Genomic DNA, 26,632 nt, shown 5'->3' with positions numbered 1-26,632 from the left:
GAGAATGTTTAAAATGTGAGTTTTCAATTCTTCAAACATTCTTCTGAAGTAATATTGTAGAGCATGTCCAATTCCTAACAGTCGATGACTACATTAATCAGAATTCTTGGAATTGCTTTGAAAGGTACTTTATACTGTGTGCCCAAATCTCAAGTAGGTGGATATATTAACAAGCCTACTAGGGAATGGTAAACACCATCTCCCTGCAGTTTCTATAATAATATAACAGTGTCTCTATTTGTCATTCCTCTGGAGCCTTTTTATTTATCTTGAGATCTGAAAGATTGCCAAATAGATTGTAAGCTATGAATTGTGAGCTTGCATTTCAGTGGCAAATCATTCTATCCATTAATGTTGATAGAATAAGATACTTTTTTCATCATCCACTGTGATAACAATGTTGCCATTTTGATTTTAAATAGTACCTTTACCATGGATTTGCTTTGGTGTAACGTCATTCAGGAAATTGATAGGGAATTGTACATTATCTTTCTGTAGTACGGATATACCCTGCTTTACAAATAATCGCTTTACTCAAATTTGCTTTTATGAAGAAACCTGTGTTCACTATCCAAAAGAAATTTGAATAGATTTTCGCTTTTACAAAAATAGCCTTCAGTAGTAGTGAATGACTTTATGCCATTTCAGCTTACGAAAGGTTTCATAGGAACCCTCTACTTTTGTAAAGTTGGTCATACCTGCATATTTAATAGAACGGGAGAGAAAACCATTTCTTTCTGATGTTTCCAAAGTGACTGGGATTGAAAAATACGGTCGTCAACTTGCTTGACAGAAGAATGATGTTTCAATACTTAAATCCACAACTGAAATGGGACTAACTATGAAGATATCAAATCTTTCAGCTGGTTAGTGGATCCAGGCCAATATACAAAAGGTACAACTCCTGGAAACTTGTTGTAAGATCCTGTGAGAAAGAGAATGTACGAGTGTGAAATGGGTCACAGTTGTCATGGAATTCCCATGACAAATGGATGGCAATAATTGCATGTTGGCCTTTGCACTAAGAAGTTAGACCCAGAATGGTGGTGGGAATTAAACGGACTGTGCCACTAGGGATGAGAAATGGCATCTTTAACAATTAGTTTGTAGCAACGAGACTTTAACATGTCCCCAATTTAATTATGATTCAGGAGAGCCCATTGTGTAATGAATCATGCAGTGATTTATTTATTGTGTATACCTTCTTTGAAATGAGTTCTGCAGTAATTAAATTGTCCAAATTGTTAAAAGCTAAAATTACAGTTTTGCAGACAGGAGGAAAGTTGCCTACAATAGACACAACTGCTGTCATGGTGCCAGCACTGCACATCAATGCTTTAGGAAGACGAACTTTTTTCTTCTTCTTGAATTTTTGGCTTCATTTCATTCTCCATGCAGCAATCTCCTTCAATTAAACAAACCACGCCAGTAACTGACAAACCTAAGTAATATGCCGCAGTAACGTCTATGGTTTTGGTCTCTTTGTTAATCACCGTATTGATTTCTAGGTGGAGGATTTCTTTGTGAGGAAAGCCTGAACACATTTCTTTTGAGTTCAGGAGAAAGATGGATGATCTTACTGAGGAGGATTTTGTTTTTCTTTTGAAGAATATGAATTTTCAGAATTTTCTGTTGTAGGCAAAGGACTTTTGACTATAAGTTATTTAAGGGTGTCGAGATTGGACTGGAAAATGGAATTGATCAGCTCAGCTATGATTTAATTGAATGGGAGAGCAGGCCTAAACCGGCTCTTCTTTCTATTGGTTTTGTAAAACCAGAACAAAAAAAATTAAGCAGTTTTATTGTTCTGTTCTCTTCAAAGCCATAACTTCTAACATTAACAAATCAAACCTTCTCTCACCTCTTTAAAAATACAATAATTGTTTGTTGCTGTGTCAATTATATCTTATAAAATAGTAAGAAAATACTTAAATGCATTCTGGTAAAAGTACATCTCGTTTAGATGATTTCTAAAACAATTCATACATTAATTGAAATTGCACCATTAATAAAAAATCTATTTAAATGAACAAAGGTAAACCTGTATTGGAATAATTGATTTAAATTTATAGCTGGACTGAGTTCGTGATTGGGGGATGTCAGGAACAGTTGCTTTGAAATTGCTGCTGTCTCATGCTGGGTTAAGATGCTCGTTCCAACTAGTCTGTATGAGGAGCCTGGGTTCATACACTTCAGCATGGCCTAGCGCAATGTTGGGGTTACCTCTGCACAGATGACCCACTGCACCAACAGTAGCTTTTGACAGTCGGTGAGAACCCACAGCCTATCAAAGCTGCTTGTATGACTAGGTTTGTTTTGTGAATGCCTTTGCCATTCATTATCTCTTGACACTAAAATACATTGAAAAATGAGTAAATTTATTTTTTATTTAAATAGAAGTGAGTACCAGCATACACTGCTCTGCTTTTTGGCCTCCTCTCAAGTAGGCACTAAGCTGCAATCCTACATCAGTTTAAATCTGTCAATATTTACAATCAATTCTTCCAATTTTCACTGTTTGGTTGCATTTAATAGGTTGTGCATTGAGATCCAGCAGATATTTGGAAATAAAGATCCATGCTCTCAAAGAACATGATGGCATACGTTGTAAAATAAGATTGTATTATGGAATAAACTAGAGATTTTAAGATAATTATTTTGATAGGAAAACCTAGCCCAGATAAGCCAACACAAACTATGTTATAATTTTTATCAATAAGAATACAGACAAAGAATCTGTTTGATATTGATTTAAATGAAATCAAACAGTGGTGGGAATGGTGAATTTTTAAAAGAGGGCCAATAGGCAGTAGTATATTCCTTGATTAACAGACATATCAATAAATCGACAAACAAATGAAATGGGAAAAATCATTATAGAGAGAATCAGTGAATGAATATCTTGAGAGCAATGGGTAGTCTGGTGAATTAACAATATTGTTTCCTGTCATGAACTGTGCTTTTCAAAGCATGTGCAGGCAGGACTTTAGACATTGAAACATGGTGAAATTTGCACTTACCAAGGGATGCTTTGTTCATGTTGGAATTATAAACCTACTGTCTCGAGCACCCAGTAGATGTTTGGTCAGTTGTCACACTGATGTTAAAAAACCAAGCCCCCTGCTTCCCAGCCAAACACTATCCCCTTTTCAAATATGATTACTTCTAAAATATTTGCTTGAATTCTTTCTGCATTTTGATTTTGCTCTCTTCAAGCTCTGCATTTGAGGAACTTTTTTTCACGATATTAATGTTGGGTTTGCTCAGGAAAAGAATGATTATAAAACACTGGGCGTAGAAAGGGCTGTGACGACACTGCCAACAATGTAACTTCACTCATTAGTGAAAACACAATGTTGGAGAAACTCAGCAGGTCAAATAGTCAACCTAGCATAAAGACAAAGATGTATAACCAACGTTTTGGGCTTAAGCCCTTCATCAAGGTATGGAAAAATATTGACCTCCCTCCCACGGCTTCATCACATCTGGCCACTTCCTTCCCACTCCCCTCTCTTATTCTAATCTCACCTCCTCCAAACACTCTGCCCTTCCACTCTCTCCACAACAATCCCAACCTCACCATCAAACCAGCAGACTTGGGTGGTGCTGTTGTGGTCTGGCGCACTGACCTCTACCTTGCCAAGGCCAGACGACAGCTCTCTGACACCACCTCCTACTTACCCCACCACAGCACATCGAGCCACTGTTTCCAACACTATCACCTTTGGCCACCTCACTCTCCCAGCAATATTTTCCATACCTTGATGAAGGGCTCTAGGCCGAAACATTGGTTATGTAATTTTATCTTTGCTGTATAAAGTGCACTGTTTGACCTGCTGAGTTTCTCCAGCAATGTGCTTGAATTTCAACTACATTGTCTACAGACACGGTTGGTGTTGTGGTTAGGGTTCAAATCCCATGCTGTCTGTAAAGAGTATGTACATTCTCCTTGTTTCTGAGAGGGTTTTTCCCATGGACTTCAGTTTCCTCCTGTTAGAAACAGAAGTACCTTCACAGAAATTGCTCGAGACAAAAATTGAGAACAAAGAACATTTATTATACAACAATGCAAAGTTGGGTGCTTCCCCTTACCCTGGGAATACACACATACACTGGGGCTCACCCAACTTTTATACAGTTCATTTCAGTATAGGAATACCCTCCCCCTTATATTCTTCTGCCTCCTGGAGAGGTTTGGCATTAGGCAATCCTGCCTGTTTCTGTGCACTTGAAGGACCAGGGGGTATCCTGTCGGTGTCTCATCATGTCATTATCCTCATTGTCCTTATTCACAAACCTGTCTTTGTTCTAATTTACACCTTCCCACCCTCAGGGCTGTGTCCCCTTCATATGTAGAACTGGCTAAGTCTAAGGGCTTACTAATTACATATGCATCTTTGAGATCAATGACACTAAACCATTTACTATGGGGATCGATTTTACCCATTATTGTATAGGGATTAGGTACAACGGGTTGACGGGTGAGAATAATTTTGTTCAGCTCCCTCAAGTCCTGCACTAATCGATAGGTGCCATCTGGTTTTTGGACAGGTAAAATTGGGGTATTAAAAGGCGACATACAAGATTCGAGTATCCCATCTTTCACCAACTGGTCAATTACTGGCTGCAGCCCCTTTCAGCCAGCCATAGGAATCGGGTACTGTTTTTGTCAAATTACTTGTTCAGAATCTTTTAAAGTAACTTGCAGGGGAGGAATATCTAACACTCCTCTATTGCCTCTTTCTGCCCATACTCTCGGATTTATTAGTTCTTGATCTTCCTCGCTTAATACATACAATTAAACTCCGATACCTGATTCCTGTGGTCTGGTGCCGATAGCCAATTGGTCCTGTAAATCTCGTCCTAACAAACAAACTCCAGCTTGGGGAACTAGTAAAATATCCTCTGTTATTACCTTTTCTCCCATTTGAATTCTTACATCTCTTAATACAGGGACTGTAAAGTCTCTTCCTCCTACACCCGAAACTATCACTGTCCCTTCTATCCTAACACCCTCGGGTTGTTGTAAAATACTAGACCGGGCTGCCCCAGAATCTACTAAAAATACCATCTTGTCACTGTGGGGTCCTATGCTTAAATTTACTAATGGTTCTCCGTGCAACCCCACGGTGTGTATTGACTGAGAACCGTGACCCCCCTATTCATAATCTGCTTCCATCAGGGTGTAAGATCGCGTCTCTCTGGCTCGCAGTGGGCAATCTTTCCTAAAGAGTCCCTCCTTTTTACAATGATAACAAACAAATGCTCCTGTTTCCCAATTTCTACCTGAGTCTCTAAAGGGTCCCGGGAATGGTCGTCGTCCCCGGAATCCTCCTCTACTCCTTCATCTACTCGGGTCCCAACTTACCCACCCCTGGCTCCCCTCCCAACGTCCAGGAGCTGGCACACAGTCCCTACCCTTTCCATGTTGTTCCTCCACTACTCCCTTGACTGCCTGCATCAAAATCTTAACCTTTCCTTTCTGCTTAATCTCAGACCTCTGGACAAATGCTTTTTGTGCAATCTGTAGAAGCTGGGTTATTCCTTGCTCATGCCAATTCTCAGTCTTCTGTAATTTCCTTCTAATGTCTGGGGCTGAGTTCGTAACGAAACCTGTTAATACTTGTTCACCTGCTGGGGATTCTATGTCCAGACCCCCATATTGCTGTATGGCCGTACGCAATCTATTCAGAAATGCAGAGGGGGTCTCCTCGGGACCTTGGGGAACCTCAAATGCTTTCTTAAAATTCTGTCCCTTTGGGACAGATTCCTTGATTCCTTTTATCAAATTAACCCTATATTCTTCCATTAATGTGCGACCATCATTAGTATTCTTGTCCCAGTTTGGTTTTGCTAGGGGAAGTTTAGCTTCTCTGGGTATCGCCTCTGGTCCCCCTTGGTGTTCCTTATCCCAGACTCTAATCCCTGCCTGGCGAATCATTCCACACTCATCCAAAGTAAACAGTGTTTTAAAGATCGATGTTAACTCTTCCCAGGTATATGTATTTGGTCCCAAAAATTGATCTAATTGTTCAGCACACCCTTGAGGATCTTCTATCAGGGAGATCAGCTCTTTCTTAAAGTTAGGCACCTCTGTACTGGTCAGGGGTACATTTACGAAACCGAGACCCTCTCCCACAGGAACTTCCCGCCGAGGTCTCATCCAGTTAGTTTCTGGCTTATTAGGTCTAGGTTCCTGCTCCCTGGGAAATGAATCAAAGGGTTCTGCCCTTTCTTCCTGGAGGGTCTCACACTGTTCTGAATTAAAGTCTCCTCTCTCTCTTGTCAATAGAGGTGATAATCGAGTGCTTTGTGAACGGGTCATCATACCACTCCTACTTTCTTCTCTTTTCTCTTGCTGTGGGGGAGGAGGGGAAGGTGCAGAAGGGTAGAGCATAGGGGGGGGGAAAGATAGGAGCCGGCATAGGAGGAACATAGGGTGAAGGAAGGGAATGTAACACATCCCATCCTTGTGGTTCAGGGACAAAAGGTTCCTCATCTCTCTTGTCCTTGCATTCTTTTTCATTCAAAACCAGTTGATCAAACGATTCCCTGAGCCAGCAGGCTGCATATTCCCTGCTCTCAAGATTATCTCTTTGGTTTTGATAGAGCCAGATGTTCAATGCTTGACACATCCAGTCATCCTCGGATCCGAGCTTTGGCCAGTATACAGAGCTCCCTTTAATCGGGCTTTTAACCCATTCCAGACAACAATACCTGACCATGGTCAGTTTGTCCTTTCCACGGGTTCTCCCCACGCCCCAATCAGATAACATTAATCCCAACGGGCTTTGCTTGGTTATCTGATTCTCCCATCCTTCACCAGGACTCTCTTCCTTACTACTCACACCTCCAATATTAACAGGTAAGTAAAATTTCTCTTACTGAGGTCCAGTAGCTAGTTCTAGCGCGCTTCCTTAACGTCCTCTCGTTGTTTGTTCTCAATGCCTCTTCTCGGATATCACTCACTTCATCCACTGACCAGTCACCCTTCGTCCGTGAGTCCAGCTGAATCAGCTGTGGTGCACCTACCCCCGTCGTCGGGCACTCTGTCAGTGGAGGGAGTGGGATCCTGGACGATCCCCCATTTGTTAGAAACAGAAGTACCTTCACAGAAATTGCTCGAGACAAAAATTGAGAACAAAGAACATTTATTATACAACAATGCAAAGTTGGGTGCTTCCCCTTACCCTGGGAATACACACATACACTGGGGCTCACCCAACTTTTATACAGTTCATTTCAGTATAGGAATACCCTCCCCCTTATATTCTTCTGCCTTCTGGAGAGGTTTGGCATTAGGCAATCCTGCCTGCCTACGTGCTGTTTCTGTGCACTTGGAGGACCAGGGGGTATCCTGTCAGTGTCTCATCATGTCATTATCCTCATTGTCCTTATTCACAAACCTGTCTTTGTTCTAATTTACACCTTCCTGACCCTCAGGGCTGTGTCCCCTTCATATGTAGAACTGGCTAATACTGTCTAAGGCTTACTAATTACATATGCAAACTTGCTAATTCTATCGGGCTAGAAGACCTTATCTTGAGACTAACTCTACTTCCTACATTCTATTATCTATCGTCTATCCTTATCTCATTCAAACAGTGAACTTGCTGATTCTGTCTAAAGGCTAGGAGATTCTTATCTTACTCAGACTGATTCTGCTTCCTGCATTCTAATATCCATGTCTTATCCTGTTCATACTGGCTTTATTCATCTACCCATGTATCAATTTTGGTTTCTTCATTTTCATATTTTCATATCAGTTGTACTCATCTCTCACAATCCTCACTTTTCTTTTAGATCAGTGATACTGATCTCTCACAATGATCAGCGTTACTGACACTCCCACTGTTCAAAACATCCGGGGTGGAGGTTAATTGCGTGACATGTGCTCATGGGCTGAAGTGGCCTGTTACTGCTGAATGTTTTGTACTCAAAACAAAGGACTGTTGGGGTCAGTTGTATCAAATGTAGTTTTGAGGCTGTGGTTTATTTGCTGGGTTTTATTGCTTCCAAATACATGGGCTGGATTAGTTTTGGAGAGGATGGATTGTTGCAACCATTTTTATTACATTAAAAACTCAATTTATGGATTGTAAGTTAGTTTACAGTTGTGTGTAAAAAGTGTTGAAGCCTGCCACTGTCCCTATCTTAAACATGTATTTGAATGCGGTTGATTATCCAGGTGGTGTTGTTGCATCTGGCCAAGGAGGACAGATTCATTGCCTGGACACCAAACCACTACTGCTGTTGGAAATCTGGAAACATTCAGCCAGTCAGGCAGCATTATAGAAGACCTGGGCATGAGGGGAAAAAAACATTAGTTTTAAGTTATGGTGAGGGTGGGGGAAGGATCGAGAGGACAAAGGGAATATCTCCGAAAGGGAGGAGGGCCACGAGAGGGGAAAGGTCCCTCTCCTTAATCCCATTATCTGAATTTACCCTCCAATGAATACTGTTGCCTTAAAGGAAATATTTTTTTTAAAAATCAGGGCTTCCAATTACTTTCTGGTTTGAAGGGTGCAAAGATATTCCATGAAAACACAATTTAGGGAACAATACGACAAACACTGATTTTTATTGCACTTCCTCTGTAGCCATGTGTTTATCTGGGTTGTTTGGAGACGCTGATGAACCATCTAATTAAGAACAGAGAGCAATCTATTGATTGATGAAAGGCTGCAGGTTTATTCAGTACTGGTCCTACTGTAGTAATTTTTGTTGTTGTTGACTCAAAGTGACGTACTAATAGGTTGCTTGTTAATGGTAAATGCAACCGTAGCTGGTCTGTATTATCTCTTTCTAAACAATTGGAATAAACAGGCAGAAGATATGTTATTTGTAACTTCTTTGTGACTGGTCTTCTTTACAATTTTTAGAGGCACAAAATCGTGCCCTCAGCTGAATCAGTTGCGCTATGGTAATGACAATTCTTAACAGTAATGGCCTTCCATTGAGGTGTTAAACTTTAACAGTTAAAGTGTTCAACTACGTGAGTGGAGTTGCCAATTCCTGAAAAAATCGGTTGGTTCATTTCCCATTATATTCATCCTCAAGGCAATTTTGCATCGTGGAAGAATTTTTAGGGTGTTTTTTCTCATTATAAATTTATTTTAAAAATCTCTTGAGAGCATTCAACTTTCTTCAATTGCTATTTCCCAGTGCTAAAACATGTATTAAAATATTTAATTGGCCAATTTGCCTCCAAGCAAAGGGTTCAGATCCTCTTATAATCTAATAGGTCAGCAATTTGGGGCTGGGTTTGAAATTATTGAAGTTGACATCTTACCTGTCCATAATCAACCTGGACTCCTTTTGTAAATATCCCATGGTCAATTCTCCAAACAGGGGTTTACCTCTGGAATGGTTCACTACTCGCAAACAGAGGAAACACTTATTGATTGATTCTGCTATCATTTTTAACTCAATGCATAACAGCTAGAAAAATAAATTGCCTCTTCTTGCAAGCTGATAACTTTGTATCAATTTCCAACTCATTGCAACCTAAATGTGCTTAATTCCAATTTCTGGGATCTGGTGGTTATGAAATTTATTTTGTAACTGTGTTCTGAAACAATGGAATATTATTTTTAATTGCCAAATTGAAAATCACAAATGTGGTTGTTGGGCTGGGATCAAACTGTACACTGATCATATTGCTGAGTCTTATACTTGCAATGGAATTTTTCATTATTGCTTGGAAAAAAATAAACATTGCTTTTATTTTCCAAGTGTTCCATTTTGAACTGTGGCTCAGTTTTATTCACATTTTATTCACATTTGATCTGGATTTGTGCTGTCTAGCAAAGCTAGACATAAGCCTGTTAGCATTTTAGTTCTTAATGGACCTTTTTAAACATTCATTTATTCATCAGTTTATTTATTAACATAATAAGAGGATTGGATTGTATCATTACGAGCAAATTGTTCACACAAATATCCTTAATAAGCCCATTGATAACTCTGGAAAATAATGAAATTTTCAGATTAAATGAATAAGCTTGAAATTCATATTGACCAAAGATTTGAAAAGATCAAAGCTTATTGATTTTCTTGCCTACGCTTGACCAAAATGCAAACTGTTTGCTGTAATAATATCATGAATGTGTCACAACCACATCCCTGCAGAGGTTTAAGGGTATTGCTCTTTTAACTGATGTGTCTAGGCTGCATGAAGGAGTCAGAGTGGGAGAAAAAGTACTTTATTCACTGATGGAGGTTTTGTGATATGAAGCCTGGGACTGAGGGATCAACAAGTGGATTTCAAGGGAAGGATGCCAAGAAAAAAATAGTTCAGACTGTCTGAAGGGAGTTTGGAGTAGTTATTGTGGTGACTTTCACCGCCCTATTATGGAACATAGAACACTAGAGGCCCTTCGGCCGACCCATATATCCTTACCAAAAAAAGTACTAAATTCTTTGTACCTCGTAACCCATTACTTGTCTAAGAGTCTGAATAATGTTACAAGATCAAACCAGCAACCACAAAGAAGGCATATCTTTGGCTTGGCTTCGCGGACGAAGATTTATGGAGGGGTATGTCCACGTCTGCTGCAGGCTCGTTGATGACTGACAAGAACGATGCGGGACAGGCAGGCACAGTTGCAGCGGTTGCAAGGAAAAATTGGTTGGTTGGGGTTGGGTGTTGGGTTTTTCCTCCTTTGTCTTTTGTCAGTGAGGTGGGCTCTGCAGTCTTCTTCAAAGGAGGTTGCTGCCCGCCGAACTGTGAGGCGCCAAGATGCACGGTTGGAGGCGAGATCAGCCCACTAGCAGTGGTCAATGTGGCAGGCACCAAGAGATTTCTTTAAGCAGTCCTTGTACCTCTTCTTTGGTGCACCACTGTCTCGGTGGCCAGTGGAGAGCTCACCATATAACATGATCTTGGGAAGGCGATGGTCCTCCATTCTGGAGACGTGACCCCCCCCAGCGCAGTTGGGTCTTCAGCAGCATGGATTCGATTCTTGCGGACTCTGCCAGCTCGAGTACTTCGATGTTGGTGATGAAGTCATTCCAATGAATGTTGAGGATGGAACGGAGACAGCGCTGATGGAAGCGTTCTAGGAGCCGTAGGTGATGCCAGTAGAGGACCCATGATTCAGAGCCGAACAGGAGCGTGGGTATGACAATGGCTCTGTACATGCTGATCTTTGTGTGTTTCTTCAGGTGGTTGTTTTTCCAGACTCTTTTGTGTAGTCTTCCAAAGGCGCTATTTGCCTCGGCGAGTCTGTTGTCTATCTCGTTGTCGATCCTTGCATCAGATGAAATGGTGCAGCCGAGATAGGTAAACTGGTTGACCATTTTGAGATCTGTGTGCCCGATGGAGATGTGGGAGGGTTGGTAGTCATGGTGGGGAGCTGGCTGATGGAGGACCTGAGTTTTCTTCAGGCTGACTTCCAGGCCAAACATTTTGGCAGTTTCTGCAAAACAGGACATATCATACAGGGGTAAAGATGAACAATTACTTTATTAACAAAAACATTCACCTTCAAACTTTAATTCCAAATCCCCCCTTTTATAACAATGCCCACTGGTTACTATGCAAATTTCTATAACAGTGTAAAACTAATAAATTGCCCAGCCTAAATATAACATACGTAATCAAAGTCTAAGCTACACTTCCAACCAGCCCACTGAAAAACTTAGACACAAAACACACAAGACTCACAAAACTTCGATCTCAACCGAAGCAAAGATCATAAACAAAATTGAGTTTGTTTGGTAAACTGAAGTCAAAAGATCTTTGAGGGAGAGAGAGAGAGAGAGAGAGCACAAAATTCGAAGTTGTCTTGTGTTGCTTGGAGAGAGAGGAACCACTGGCTTGGTCCGGATCCTTCTGGCTGCCTTTGGAATGTTCATTCTTTTTAAATCCCAACATTCTAAACTGGCTTCCAGACCATGACTCATGCTCTGGGCCTCCTTCCACTCCACAGCACCACCCGGTGGGGGTTTATCATCCAAGACCAGAAATTTTTAGATCATTTTCTGCACATGCTCAGTCCATCTCCCACCTTCACCTTGGCTCTCTAAGGCAAACTGTCACTTTTTAACTTAATACCACACAACACATAGGCCAATACACATCACAGAACTCTATAACAATAACTACAACAAGCACAGGACTTCAACCAAATCCTGATCAGGGACCAATAAATGTGAGGGAAGGTTCTATTCTGCAATTGACACTTATGTGTCAAACAAATGACCATCACTCAACTGAAAGTACAGTTCTTTAGGCTGGAACAGTTGTATTATCCTTTCATCTGCCACTTCTTCCTACCTGTGCAAGACCTTTGACCAAAAATCATGGTGGTGGTACTAGATTTTTTTCTGTGTATGGCTTCTCTTGCTGATAACTGAAATCTATATATTTGATATCATGTCTAACTAATCACTTTCCTGAACATTGGCCTGAAGATAACTTTGTTAGTCAAGATTTGTATTGAAGCTGTGTGAATGATTAGAACTAGATAAAATAGGGGAGAAGATACCTGAACATATATTATATAAATGGGATGAAAAATTGGTACAACGTAGGAGTTTTCCAGTATTACATCATCTGCTCAATATTTGGAAGAAGATTCATATAGAAAGGAATAAAACAAATTACCAATTACCAAAACTATTACTGATGCAAAATCAGTTAATCCCTTTTACAATAGATAACCTTTCCTTTAGAGAATGGGAGAAAAAAGGGATCAAAAGAATAGAAAATTGTTTTTCAGGAAATAAATTACTATCCTTTGAACAAATGAAGAATAAATATAATATAACTCAAGATACAGTGATGGCATACTACCAACTGAAATCCTACTTGAAGGACAAATTGGGAAGCAGTCTGAGGTTACCAGAGGGAAGTAATTTTGAATATGTGATTACAAACACAATGATAATCAAAAGATTTATAACAAATATGTATATTAAACTGCAAGAAAAGGAGAATGAGGAAACAAATGGTAAAACTAAACAAAAATGGGAACAAGATTTAAACATAAAGATAAAGAAGGAAACATGGGAGAAGTTATGCTCTGGAACTATGAGAAATACAATAAACACGATGTTACGTATGATACAATATAACTGGATACACAGGCTATACAGTACACCTCAAAAGTTAAATAAATGGGACCCAACAGTATCTGACAGATGTTTTCGTTGTAAAAAAGAAATGGGAACAACAATTCATGCAATCTGGACGTGTGAGAAAGTGAAAAAATTTTGGGAAGATCTAAAACAGATATTAAATAAAATTACAGAAAGCAATATACCAAAAAACCCAGAGATCTTCCTCCTAAGTAACATAAAAAACAAAGAATTTGGACTTGATTTGGATGGTGCACAAAAAAGATTTGTTGGGATAGCCCTAGCCATAGCAAAAAAATGTATTATGTCAGCCTAGAAATTAGAAGATAACTTGAGAATACAACAATGGTATATAGAAATGAATAAATGTATTCCATTAGAAAAAAATAACATATAATTTAAGAAATAATATTGCAATATTTGAACAAATATGGGAGCCATACATGAAACACAATAGAGAAAACCTACCGGGGACATCTGCCACCTAAAATGACAGAAGGAGAAGGAAATGGAAAGAATTGACTCAGTGGAATTTCTTGTTTATTTTTATTGAATGACAATATTGTTTGACTGGTTTAATGTATCTTAGATTCTGTACTTTAAATGAATGGGAGGGGAGGTAGGGAGGGTGGGATGGGAAGAGGGAGGGGGGGAGAAAACGACACTGTATATATTTGAAAAGGAAAATGTATGCATCTTGATCAATGTGGTTTATGGTGTGAAAAATAAAAAATTTTAAAAAAAGCTGTGTGAATTATGAGCCCATTATAAAATAGGAAAAATTACTAAATTGCCAGAACCTTGCACTGACTGTAAGTCAAATGAATAATGCAGAATTCCTTTGCATCACACTTAGCCCCATTCTTCAACCTGTGGTATTAATTTTTCTTTTACTTGCACTTTGGTGGACTGCTTTTAAAATGTGAACTATTCTATTTGACATATTAATTTAAACTGGTGGATGGTGTGGAAAGATTTACTCAAAAATGTTTTGTCTATTAGGGTGGAATGGTTAGCATAGCAGTTAGTACAGTGTTGTTACAGCGCCAGCTATCGGGATCTGGTTTCGAATCCTGCATTGTCTGTAAGGAGTTTGTACGTTTTCCTTGTATCTATGTGGGCTTTTCCTGGGGTTCTGTGTGATGAATGTTTGCCAAGCTGCCTGTCTCCCCTCTGGCGAGCCTTGCTGTACTAACATTGGCTGTGCATTATCTCTACTATTAAGGACACTCCCTTTGGATATAAATGTTTCTGCATCTATTGTCTTTCATTATTGTATCATGAGTTTCTGCTAATAAAAGCCATGATTATTGTATGACTACATTGTCTTTGTCTACTTCATCAACTGGCACTTCACTCTGGTTTCCTCCCACTGTTCAAAATATACAGGGGCTGTAGATCAATTTGATGTAATTAGGCTTGTGGGCCGAAAGGGCCTGTTACTGTGTAACAATATTAATATTTGGGGAGAATTTATAAGATTTAGAGTAGGTCACATACATTCACAGAATTTAAAACAGATCTTATTTGAAAGACTGAAGAATTCACAATGCAAGATCTCTGGAGAATGTAAGTACCTTTCACAAGTAAGTGTTAATTGAACTGATGTCATAAAATGCTTGACCATTGTCTTGCTGGAGTCAAGCTGCCTATCAGTACCCTTTCTGTCAAGTGCTCACAGGATGGTCAATTCTGGATTGTTTAACTAAGATAACAACAGATGGAGCAGAAGAAATAACTCCTGTTTTTTGCTGGAGAAGGTGGGGGTTTTGCAAAACATGAGTCACATGCTCTCTTTGGAGTTTCAGTTGGAGAGAGAAAGAAGAGAAGCCCTTTCAGCTGGTGTGTGTATGACATAGTGCCATCCAGGAAGAACTGATGTTCCAGAGCAGTAGATGGCTGGAAGTGCTATCTGTCTGATGTTTCTCTTGAATTAGAGGAAGGAATAGAACTCTGTGGTAGCTTGAAGAAAGAGGTTACCATCTAGAAGACCCTGATGGGGCAAGTTTCATCAGCGAGATCCTGAGGTGACTAGTAGTGGTATTCAGTTATGGAAATCCTGGAGCATCAAATATCTCTCTGCAAACCCTGCAAGAACCTTCCTGAGTGGTAAACATTTACCTTTCAAGCACCAAGCCTGGTGAACTTTATACATGTTAAATTCTGTGCAAAGTATGGCAATTGTCTGCAACCAGAGAACTTGGAAGAAGAAGAAGTGAGATTGAACTGTGAACCAAAGAACTTTTCTTGAATTTACACACACATTAAATACACCTGCACTTAGAATTAGAAGGGGGTAATTTGGGTTAGTATAGAGTATAGTATAAGAATAGAGTTAAATTAAAGTTTGATTCTATTTTCATGTTTGAAGTTGATTAAAAATAACTTGTTTTGAAAGCCACTTGTCTTGGTGAATGTCTACTGCTGCTGGGTTTTTGGATCTTTTGGGCTCCTAACAACTGGCTTTATGTCTAAATTTAAAAAAAATAAAAACTCTAAGTTAAGATGGAAAGCCAGGCAAACAAACTAGTAAAGTAGCTATTGCAGTTTCAAACTTTGAATCTTCATAGTCTTTACAATTTAATTATATATAACTTGTCACAGCTACTGATATAAAACTGCCAGTCAACAGGTTGCAATGTAATCTGATGACTTTGTTCCTTGTCTTATTAGAAAGATGGAATAATTGAGTTCTTTTTTACCAATGACCATTGAATAAGACCATAAATGGCATTCATTCCTTTTGCTGCCTTGTACCCAGGCTGATGTTATGAATAACAATGACACATTTGATAAGGTAACAATACATTTGTTTTCATTTTTAAAATTTTGACTTAATATTCAACTGGTGATTGTGATTCAATCCAAAACCATATACAAAAGAGCTCTGATGCTAGTGAGGCTGTCCCTACATAGTGACCTCTTATTTCCATAGAGTTTAGTCAACACCTTGCCTACTTGTAAATGAACATTTGTACGAATGATGGCAGTGCCTCACTGGTTAAATGAGCAAATTTGTAGTTTCCTCGCATGATACAATACATATCCAGTTAATAGCCTATATTACTATGCTGTGTTCCACATGAGGTCCAAGGCCTGTCAACAAGAACACCTGCAGCATCGTTAGATTCCACAGTGACGTTCTTTCCAGTATTCAGGCATAAAAGTGGTAGGCTGTGGTGGTAAAGAGATTGTAACCATTGATCACGTTTAATGGGTATAGTTAAATACATTTATATCAACACCAGGTTGGAGGACAGATGTTCTAGAGTGTATGGCTTGCCTCTATCTCACGAGCACTTTCCACCATCCCCAAAGCACAGATCAGGAATGTAATAGAAAGCCCTACTTTCTCGACTGAGGGTATCTCCAAGTATATTCAAGACTCAACCATACCCAAGAAGAGGCAGCAGCAAACGTGATCCATACCACATCATCCCATCCATTATCAGCACATAGTAGCTGCAGTGTACAGCATAAACAAGACGCATGAGAAAAAAACTCACCAAATCACCTCAAGGACAAATCCATCATTCCTGCATTCTATGCAGGAAAACATCATTTTAACAATTCCTTTGAAGTATAATATCCTGACTTAAGTACATTGGCCTTCCTTCATTGCTGTAGGGCCAAATCCTCGAGCTCACTATCTGGGAATACACTTAGTACATAAACTCAACAGTTCAAGAATGAGTGGGTAATTAGGAATGGTCAGTGATCACTCATCTTGCCATATTCCCTGAATGAAGAAAAGTAAGAAAGCCTTTGCTTTGAGGAGGTGGCATTGATGTATACTGGCATAATGGGAGATGCTGATGGAGCCCATGGAGGTTGTGTGATGTTCTGAGCACATACTTCCAATCTTGTGCAGAGCAGTTCACATGCCGTATGATGCCACCAGCGAGTATGCTCTTAGTGGTGCACCTGTAGTCACTGTTGAGGGGCAGAATGGCACGCAAAACTTCCTTAGTTTTCGTTAAAATAATGAAGTCAGCAGACACTGTGGTTGAAGTAGAAACACAAGGGCTGGAGAACCTCAGCAGGTCAAATAGTGTCCTTTATATAGCAAAAATAAATATTCGTAACAATGTTGGAAATGTTTACTCTCAGAACTTTAACCCCTCTACTCTTAAAGCTTTGTCATCTTGATGTGAACGGCGGTGTGGCCTTTCCCATTATCCTGAGGTCAATGGTCGTCTCCGGGTTGATAGATGAAGATATTTTAACATAATGATTGCTTTCCCATTATAAAATAAATATTCTCATGCTGATCTTCATTGTGTGTTCTTCATATTGTTGCCTGAAATCATCTGAAGAATATTAAATATATGATTGTTTCATTTTGACCATTAAAGTTATTTTAAAAAAATTTGGAAAGAATTTATTTGAATAATTTGGAAACATATGTTGCATTTACAAGTTGAAGTGGCTTTAATTGGTTTAACATTCTCAAAGTTACTTGAAGCAGTGGGAGACGGTTTAAATCTTGTATGGTAATGAGACTAAATTTCAGATGTGTTCCACAACAGTTATAATATACTGATTAATTAACAAGGCAATCTTTCCATAAACAGCTATTATCATTTGGGCCATCTATTCATTGCATCGTTGTTGAATTAGCAGCCTAGTGAAGTAGAAAGATGTCAAATGAACTTCACACTTTTACCTTCCAGTAAAGTTGTACAAATAAACCCATGTGGGGGGTGGTGGAAGAAGGATAAGGTTATTATGTAATCTACCGTATCATGTAGTGAGGTTGATCTCCTTAATGAATGCACACACTATTAATCTAACCCAAGTGTATTAAGTGAACTTTCACATTCTACAATGATAGACTTACAGACACACACTTCTGAACATAACCAGTTCTGGACAGACAAGATTCAATGAGGCCAAATCAAGACCCAAACTTTTAACAAAACAGCAATTTCCTGCTTGATACTTGCACTTGGGATGATGATGTTCTGCATTCCACGAATGCTGGCTGTATTTTAAAACAAAATGGTTGCCTTTACTGGTGTGGAGAAAAAAATATAATAGATATGTGCAATACCACTTTGGAAAATGGAATGCAATGTGTTTTTATTATCAGAAACTGATGATTGTGGAATCAGAACGTAATCGCTATGAAACATTCAAAGTTTCAGTAGCCAGGTTAAGGAGGTCACATGGAAAGTTTATTTGTTTCCAAAGATTACCGTAATAAGAAGTGTAAGTTATGAAAAAAATATGTAGGCACTAGTGGTATCACTAGGGTTGGTGTCACCCAGAGTGGTAAATCACAGTATTCCCCCCCCCCCCCCCCATAGTGTCACCCACCCCACCCTCTCCATGGACCTCCTCCGTAACTGAGTAACTGAGCGGAAACCCTTTTTTGATTTTTCTCCTTCTTTTCCTTTAATTACTACTTCATTCTCAAATAAGTTATTGTTATAGGTTCACAAATACTAATTATCACAATATTGTAGCTAAAAGATCAGAAAATTGGACAAAAGCAATGGCCATAAAAACACCAGCAGCAATGAAAACAACAGCGTGTGCTTGTAGCGCGGGCAGACGAAACCATGTGATTAGATGCGTAATTGGGTAATAATGACACCTCTGACCGGAGTGCATTAGAACGTTCAAAAAGTAAATTAGCATAGAGTTTTAGCCTTGTAAGTACATATAAGATGGGCCTATGAAAAATGTTTTTGTTGTTATAATTAACTACAGAGATATTTTTATAAAAAGAGAATAAGTTTCTGCTGAAACACTGCACAAAAATGTTATAGACAGTCATTTTGGTGTCACCCCCTCTGATGGTGTCACCCGGTGCGATCTGCACCCTGCTAGAGATGCCAGTGGTGCGGATCTGCAGGGAATGGAGACGCAGCTCTCCCCTGCAGGGTTCAACTGCCTGGCTCTACTGCCAATGGCTCCGTACAGGCTTTGAGCATCATGTTAAAGGAGCCGATGGTGTTTTGTAATCCTGCGACTATGGGGTGTGTGCCTAAGAAGGCAGCACCTGTGTTCGGCAGTAGACACGAGGTTTTGCGGATTCCGGAGGAGCAGCGGACAGGTGCAGGGCACCAGTAATGGGGAGAGCACCCCCCCGTTGAGAAAGAAAAAAGAGGAGATGGCCCTAAGGACGGTGGCCACACTGGCAGACCAGTGTGGGTCTCTGCAGCTGAAGGACATTTCCGGGTGAGGAACTCACACAGGCTGTGGGCCATTGGTGATTTTAGGTCAAAAGACTCAGACCAGGCTGTGGGCTGCTGTAGACTGGCTCATGAGAACAAGGATTCAGAACCAGCATTCGAGAGGATGCTGAGGGAAAGGAGGCTTCTGACGGGCCCTGGATGCTGAAGGCTTCCTCATCGTGTCTGAGATTTGGATCTGTGCTCAGATTGCCGCTGGTTTGAACTGAACTGGAGTCTTGTGTAGTTGTAGAGGCTGCTTGAGTGTTGGAGGTGAATCCATGGACACTCAGTGATTCTGGGGTGGGGGGTGGGGGTCCTCCCATTTGCTTCTCTTTCTCTGACTGTAAGGAGTGCCAGGCAATGCTAATTCTGAGTTTTTGTCTGCTTTATGGCAGACTAAAAGCAATTTTGTGTAATAAAACATTTCTGTTTTATTTCATGACAATAGAACATAGAAGACCACAGCACAGTACAGGCCTTTCAGCCCCCAATGTTGTGCCATCCCACATATTCCTATCCTTTGTACCCTGTAACCCTCTATTTTTCTTTCATCCATGTGCCTATCTTGGAGTCTCTTAAATGTCCCTAATGTTTCAGCCTCCACCACCATCCCTGGCAAGGCATTCCAGGCATCCACAACTCTCTGAGGGTTGTCTCCCCTAAACTTCCCTCCCTTCACTTTATACTCATGTCTTCTGATGTTTGCTATTCCTGCCCTGGGAAACAGGTGCTGGCTCTCCACTTCATCTATGCCTCTCCTAACTTTGTAGACCTCTATTAAGACTCTTCTCATTCTTCTGCACCCCAAGAGAAAAGCCCCAGTTCTGCTAACCTTGCCTCACATGACTTATTTTCCAATCCAGGTAACATCCTGGTAAGTCTCCTCTGCACCCTCTCCATAGCTTTCTCATCCTTCCTTTAATGAGGTGACGAGAACTGAACATAATACTATAAGTGTGGTCTGTAAATTCCTCTGTTTTTATTATTTTGCCCATTCATTGAAACATTTAAGATGAATAATTTTATAATGAGTTTGCAATAAAATACAACAATCCTTTGCAGTGCTTGCTACTGGGGCACTTGGAATTTGGATTGAATTTGCTGTCTAGGAAGCTGTAAACATTTGTTACTCAGTATTGTGGTCAGGCCATTCAGACAAAGTGGAGGAGAAGCAGGCACATTAAAACATGTTAAAAATATTCACTCTGGAGTCCAGATCTGCTGGTCACACGGTTCCAGAAAGCAGCAAAAGTCTGTCTATTTCTACTTTGAAGTAATAAATCTGTTATTTTTTTTAACAAGTTACCTTGGTATCCTTACTGTAAACCGTTGCGAGGCTGGCCAAAAGTACACAAGCATCAATTGGGAAGAACTACCATTCTCCCTTTATTATGGTCTTTTCTATTATTAATAGACTGTTGCTACGGTCACAACACCTAGCGCATTACTCAGTGTAATCCCGTGAGCGTACGCAATGTTCTACTGATGATTATCAGGCCAAACCTATGTTTGGAGATGGGATGGTTGAACTCTGTGATTTCATAAGTTTGATTTTTATGAGTGAATATTCTGAAATAAGAAAGACTTGGTCGCCGCATTTCAGCAAATTATTTGGCAAAACGTGGGCCAACACAGAAATATAAAGAATAAATAAATGTTTCTATGACAGCTGATTTGTTTCGCCCTCCCTCACTACCTAACGTGGTTACTCTTTGCATAACCTGGTTACTCCAACAATTCATTTCTCCTCTTTGCTTAATCTGGGGTTTTTTTCATCCTACACTCCATTCCCTTTGCAATATGTTTAATTCTGAATTCCTGACTTGTTTGCCTTCTATTCCTACAACACCCTCTGATAAAATTTCTATTGAAATCTCACTCAGCTTCAATCCAATTCTTCTGGGAGGAAAGTCAAATAATTGTTCATTTCTGCCTATTCCATTATCTGTGGGAAAAGATATGCAAACATTCTATATTTTTCCCCTTTTTATCTGTTCACTTGGTTAAATTACATTGTCTACAAATACAGTCAATTTTCTTCAGAATCTTACCAAATAATATCCCATATCCATGTAACAAAGTTAAAGAATCCCTTCTTTTCCTTCTAAGCTTGTACCACATGGCTGACTACCCGATCCTTCTCTTAGACCTAATCACAGCAATGCAATAGCCTCGTTTTTTGTACCAATCATGGCCAGAATATTCCCTTCAATGCCTGCACTCATACCATACCTCAAATCTCTTAAACTCCTCCTGGTCTTTGCATCGTCACTCTGCTTGCTGACACTATAAAATAAAAGTTTCCCTCCATTGAAATGCTGGAGAAGCTAAAACCTGTTGTTTCTTCCCTGGCATTCCACATCCAGAACTCCATCTGGAATGTCAGGCGAAACACACTTCACAGTTTTGCTGCCGATGATGTGGTTTCAGACCATTAATCTACATGATCATTTAGACTACCTCTTTCCACCTCCAATATCATTAGCCGACTCCTCCCTTATTTCATATCCGACTGGAGCATTCCTTGTGCTTTCTTCTCTCTAAACCTAACTAGCCATAACTCCTCTGCTTGCTAATTTGATACCTATTTAAGCAATGTCTTAATTTTAATTCTTATCCTTGCTTAAATTCCACTCCAATATCTTTCCCAATGTCATCCGTGTAATCTTCTCCATTCCTTTTACTTTTTGGGATAAAGATGCGCCTCCTATTAAAAAATAGTGCAGCTGCCCAGGCGCCGGAATTTTCTCGTAGCCTAGAAATGGGCTCATTGGCATGTCACTATGCAGTCGACATTTTTGCCGATGTACACTAATCCCATTTGCCCTCATTGGTCCAGATCCTTTCTAACCCCACCACCCCCCCCCCCACCAGTTCCTTTGTCTCCTTGTCATAGGCTCCACTATCTCCATATATTTCCCAGAATCATTTTTCTTTGATAACACTCCCATGAAGGTACTATATAAATGTGAGTTGTTGTCCTACGTTAAGGATAACTTGTAAGCTTCTCCACGCTTCAAATTTGTGTCGCCTGCTTTGCCAGTTAAATTTAATTATTTATGACTTGCTCAATACTGAAAATAAATCCAACACATCACCACCATTAGAAAAGTCTGGCTGATCTCCAACCAGCATCTATGGACACCTGTTGGGGATATGGGCTTGCAAGATTGAATCTGTACAACCATTCACTGCTACCACATCTCGAAAGCTGCCTTTCCCACTATTTAAATATCAACTAGAATTAATTTCTGTTTAGCAATGGATGTATTTTTGTTCCTGATTTCCTCTGAGAACTGCAAATTGTTGACTTCACTTTTCAGCTGTTCAAAGCTTGCAGGATTGTTGAATACGTTTATGGGCCAACGATAACAGTTGAAATAAAGTTCCACAATAGGAAAACAAAGATTGGCAGATGTTACTCAGTTAAATGAAAAGTTAAAAAAATTAACATGATCTTCTGCAATTATCACAGTGTTTTGAGCCTCCATATTCTTCCTGCCAAAATGTAGCACCCCATGCTCATCAATATTAACGTGCATTTGATAACTTGGTGCCTATTGAGCAAGGTTTTAATTGTCTAGTTGGTGTATGCACGCAAAAGTGCCAATTTCTGCGTCAGGGTGTCATTTCTGTGCCTACGCAATGCAGCACAGAATGTACAGTACTGAACCGAGGGACTTAACATGTTGCACATTTCACTCCTCGGCTTTGCATCAGCCATCTGACCTGTGTGAAGCTGTGTTCTTTTTATTTTCAGAAGTTGAATGTTTCAAATGAGCTAATTAACATTTAAAAAAATTAGATTGTACATATTTTACCTGCTCCTAAACAGCTCCGATTAACAAAGATACTGTGTTAAGAAATAATAGAAAAATGGCCTTCTGACAACCTGAGGTGTTGGGTCAGGACAGTCTCGGAATGATGCCTGAAGTGGAGTCACCAGTCAGGGACCTCTCAGCCCCATGGATTGAGAGTGGACGCAAAGCTTCGAGAATACTGGGAGCCATACCATTCTACTTGATTGGATTCAAGGAGCAAGCAGGCCCGAGCATAATCTCGCCTTCGGTCTCCTTGTGTGCCCCGAAAAGACCCAGCACTTGCGAACTGGAAAGTACTCATTGTGCTGCAAGCCTACACATAGAAAAGATTCAAATTGAAGCTCATGTCTGGAATGAAACTTAAAGGAGGCATTCATGGACCAGCAGTTTGACTTTTGCAGCCTCTTGTGCCTTCCTTCATGGATCAGTTTGGTGTCAAACACAACTGTTGCCTGAAGTTGGTTCTTCTATGTGCGCTTGGAATCCTTTGGGACATTTTTGTTGGATTTTGGGATAATTTGTTAAAGATGCCAAATAGAATCCAGATGCAATAACTCATCATTCACAGAAACTGCTCAAATGTGTAGAGCAAGTAACCAGGCTTGTTACTTCCTGGTGGCACGTTTTATAATGAGATTGCAGTTATTTTGGGCACTCTCAACCTGCTGTCTGTTTTCCCCATAGATCCAGTGTGGCAAACTATTGTAGAGAGAATCTGATGGAATCTCAAAACTTCTATTATTAACAGATCAAAATACCTGTTAAAGTGTTGAGATGTGTTATAAAAGTTAAGGTCTAAAATCGAAGTGATGTACGAGAAAGGTGAGAAAATAGTTTCACTTTTGAGAAATCTTTGGTCCTCCTGGATATTTATTTCTAATCTTGATATTATTCATCAGTATTTACATATTATAAAAAGCAACTAAATTAGTGGGTATTATTTTTTACTCCACTTCCATTTTACACTCTAAAAATGTATAGAATAATATAATTTATTTGTGAATCATGTCATACTATTTTCAAAACACATCACAGTGAATGCCCTCAATGTAACTTTATGTATTTTATGTTTAACTGCTGCTATTGTTGGGGCTTTCAGTTTTAAATCATAGCTAGTAGGAATACTTTAGGGTTAATAATGTTAATCTCAGTTATTAGAAGGGAGTACAAACATGGCACCGTGCCTTCGGTTAAAGGCTCACACCCTGAGACACTACTTAAAGCAGCTTGAGTTTTCTAACATCCTGGGACTTATACCTGTGGTTAATCAAACCTTTAACCATGTTAGTATATTTCCTCCGCTCCATACATCCTCATCTGCTGCAGAAGTGTTTTATGTGGCATCTCATTGAATTCATTCTAGATATCCAAGTGTATAACATCCACCTGTACCTCTTTATCCATTGTATTGAGGTCGTCACCTCCCATCACATCCTTAACATTACTCTCAGTCATCTTTTACTACTGTGAAGACTGACACAGAATAGTCATTCAAGGCCTTGACCTTACCCATTATTAATTTCCCCCTCTCATCTTCCAAGAGACAACGTTCACTTTACCAACCCTTTTCTGCTTTATCTACTTATAAAAAAATGACAGCAGTGGATCGAAACCTGGGTCAATGGTGCTGTAGCAGTGTTATTGCTAATCACCACATTAAACCGTGCCGTCATGCTTTATTTCAGGTTTCCAATATCTGCAGTTGTTCATTTTTGTTCTTTTAAAAGCAGAGAGTACCCACATGTAGCAGTTGTGAATTTGAGAAGACAAAGCCATTCTTGTTTAATGCTGGAAATATTGTTTTTTTTACATAAATCCTTGATTCAATTCATTGCATTGTATTCACAGCTCTCTGTGCGATCTATTCCACACTGGGTGGTGATTACTTTAGAAGCATGACAGACATGGTCTGATCATTTGCATGCAGTGCTCCCACTGAGATCTGACCAAAATTTTATGAAGTTGGAGTGCAGCCTCCCTACTTCTGTATTCGGTGCCCTGAGAGCGTAGAGCGCCAGCGTCCCGGGTTTGAAACTGGCCTCTCTGTAAGGAGTTTGTACATTCTCCACATGTCTTTCAGACACTCCAGTTTCCTCCTACCTTTCAAAAGGTATGGGATTGTAGGTTAATTTGGAGTACTTGGGCGGGACGGGCTCGTGGGCCAAAAAGGCCTGCTACTGTGCTGTATGTCTAAATTAAAAATTAAAAAAAATTAAGTTGCATCTGCACTTTTTTCAACACATTGATAACTCCCTGCAGTCTAAGAGTACCTTCGACACTATCAAACACTCCAATCTTTGGGTCATTCATAGGTTTGCTGAATTTTCCCCCACACATCTGCATCCAAATTATTTGTGTAGATTACAAACTGAAAGCGTCCCAGCATTATTACTTGTGGGATACCATACATTACAAGCATCCAATTACAAAAACAACCCCTCTGTTATCAACCTCTGTCTCTTATTGTCAAACCACTTTTGGATCTAATTTACCAAATTGCCATGATTTGCATGGCCCTAACTTTTCGAATCATCCATCCACATGGGACCTTTTTTTAAAATTTTAGATTTAGACATGCAGCATGGTAACAGGCCCTTTCAGTCCATGAGCCCTTGCACACAATTAACCTACAACCCCACCGTACATTTTAAACGTTGGGAGCAAACCCATGCAGAGAAGGTACAAACTCCTAACAGACTGCGTGAAATTCATGTCCTGGTCCCAATTGCTGGCGATGTAACAGTGTTGCACCCACTGCTACACTAACCATATTGCCCCTTGTCAACACTTTGCAAAGGTTCATGTAAATCACATATACTGCCCTGCCCTCATCGGTATGTTTTGTTACCTCCAAATAATTCAGTCATGATCAGACAGAATCTGCCCATGGCGAAGAAATGTTGGCTCCTACTGATTAATAATTTTCCTGTAATTAATAAATTTCCTGTAGGTTGGCGTCGTGGTCCTGCGTGTCGTGGCCACAGATGGTGATATTGTCCAGATACGGGAAGGTAGCGGTTAGCCCATTCTGGTCCACCATCCGGTCCATTTCCCGCTGGAAGACCGCGACACCATTCGTGACCCCGAATGGTACCCTGAGAAATTGATACAGCCGTCCATTCGCTTCGAAGGCTGTGAATGGTTGGTCCTCACAGCGGATCGGGAGCTGGTGGTAGGCCAAACGTAGGTCAATGGTGGAGAATATGCGGTATTGGGCGATCTGGTTCACCACATCCGTGATGCGTGGCAGGGGGTATGCATCCAGGAGCGTGAAGCGGTTAATGGTCTGACTATAGTCGTCCACCATCCGTAGCTTTTTCCCGTTCTTGACAACCACCACCTGGGCTCTCCAGGGACTTGAACTGGGTTTGATGATGCTCTCATCCAGCAATCTACGCACCTCACTCCTAATGAATTGCCTGTTTTCGTAACTATATTGCCGACTTTTGGTGGCCACAGGCTTCCAGCCAGGGGTGAAGTTTGCAAAGCGTGCTGGCGAGGCAATCTGGAGTGTGGAAAGGCCGCAGGATTGGCCCCGGGGCATGG

At 40.1% G+C, this 26,632-nt stretch overlaps 2 protein-coding genes across 5 annotated transcripts in view; one reads left to right on the top strand and one right to left on the bottom strand.

The window, feature by feature from the left end:
* Positions 1-26,632, top strand: part of slc9a5 (solute carrier family 9 member A5) — a 169,890-nt gene that overhangs the window by 50,222 nt on the left and 93,036 nt on the right. The gene's annotated exons all lie outside the window — the stretch shown is intronic.
* LOC138744769 (uncharacterized) lies at positions 4,037-11,802 on the bottom strand. Its single transcript, XM_069901418.1, has 2 exons — positions 11,669-11,802; positions 4,037-11,420 (listed from the first exon to the last, which is right to left on the bottom strand). The coding sequence occupies exon 2, from the start codon at positions 6,524-6,526 to the stop codon at positions 5,345-5,347; it is 1,182 nt and encodes a 393-aa protein (XP_069757519.1). The 5' UTR covers positions 6,527-11,420; positions 11,669-11,802; the 3' UTR covers positions 4,037-5,344.

The sequence above is a fragment of the Narcine bancroftii genome, chromosome 10 (assembly GCF_036971445.1).
Source record: "Narcine bancroftii isolate sNarBan1 chromosome 10, sNarBan1.hap1, whole genome shotgun sequence".
Classification (NCBI taxonomy): domain Eukaryota; kingdom Metazoa; phylum Chordata; class Chondrichthyes; order Torpediniformes; family Narcinidae; genus Narcine; species Narcine bancroftii.
The sequence above is the reverse complement of the archived record's forward strand: the minus strand, read 5'-3'. Positions and strand labels throughout refer to the sequence as shown.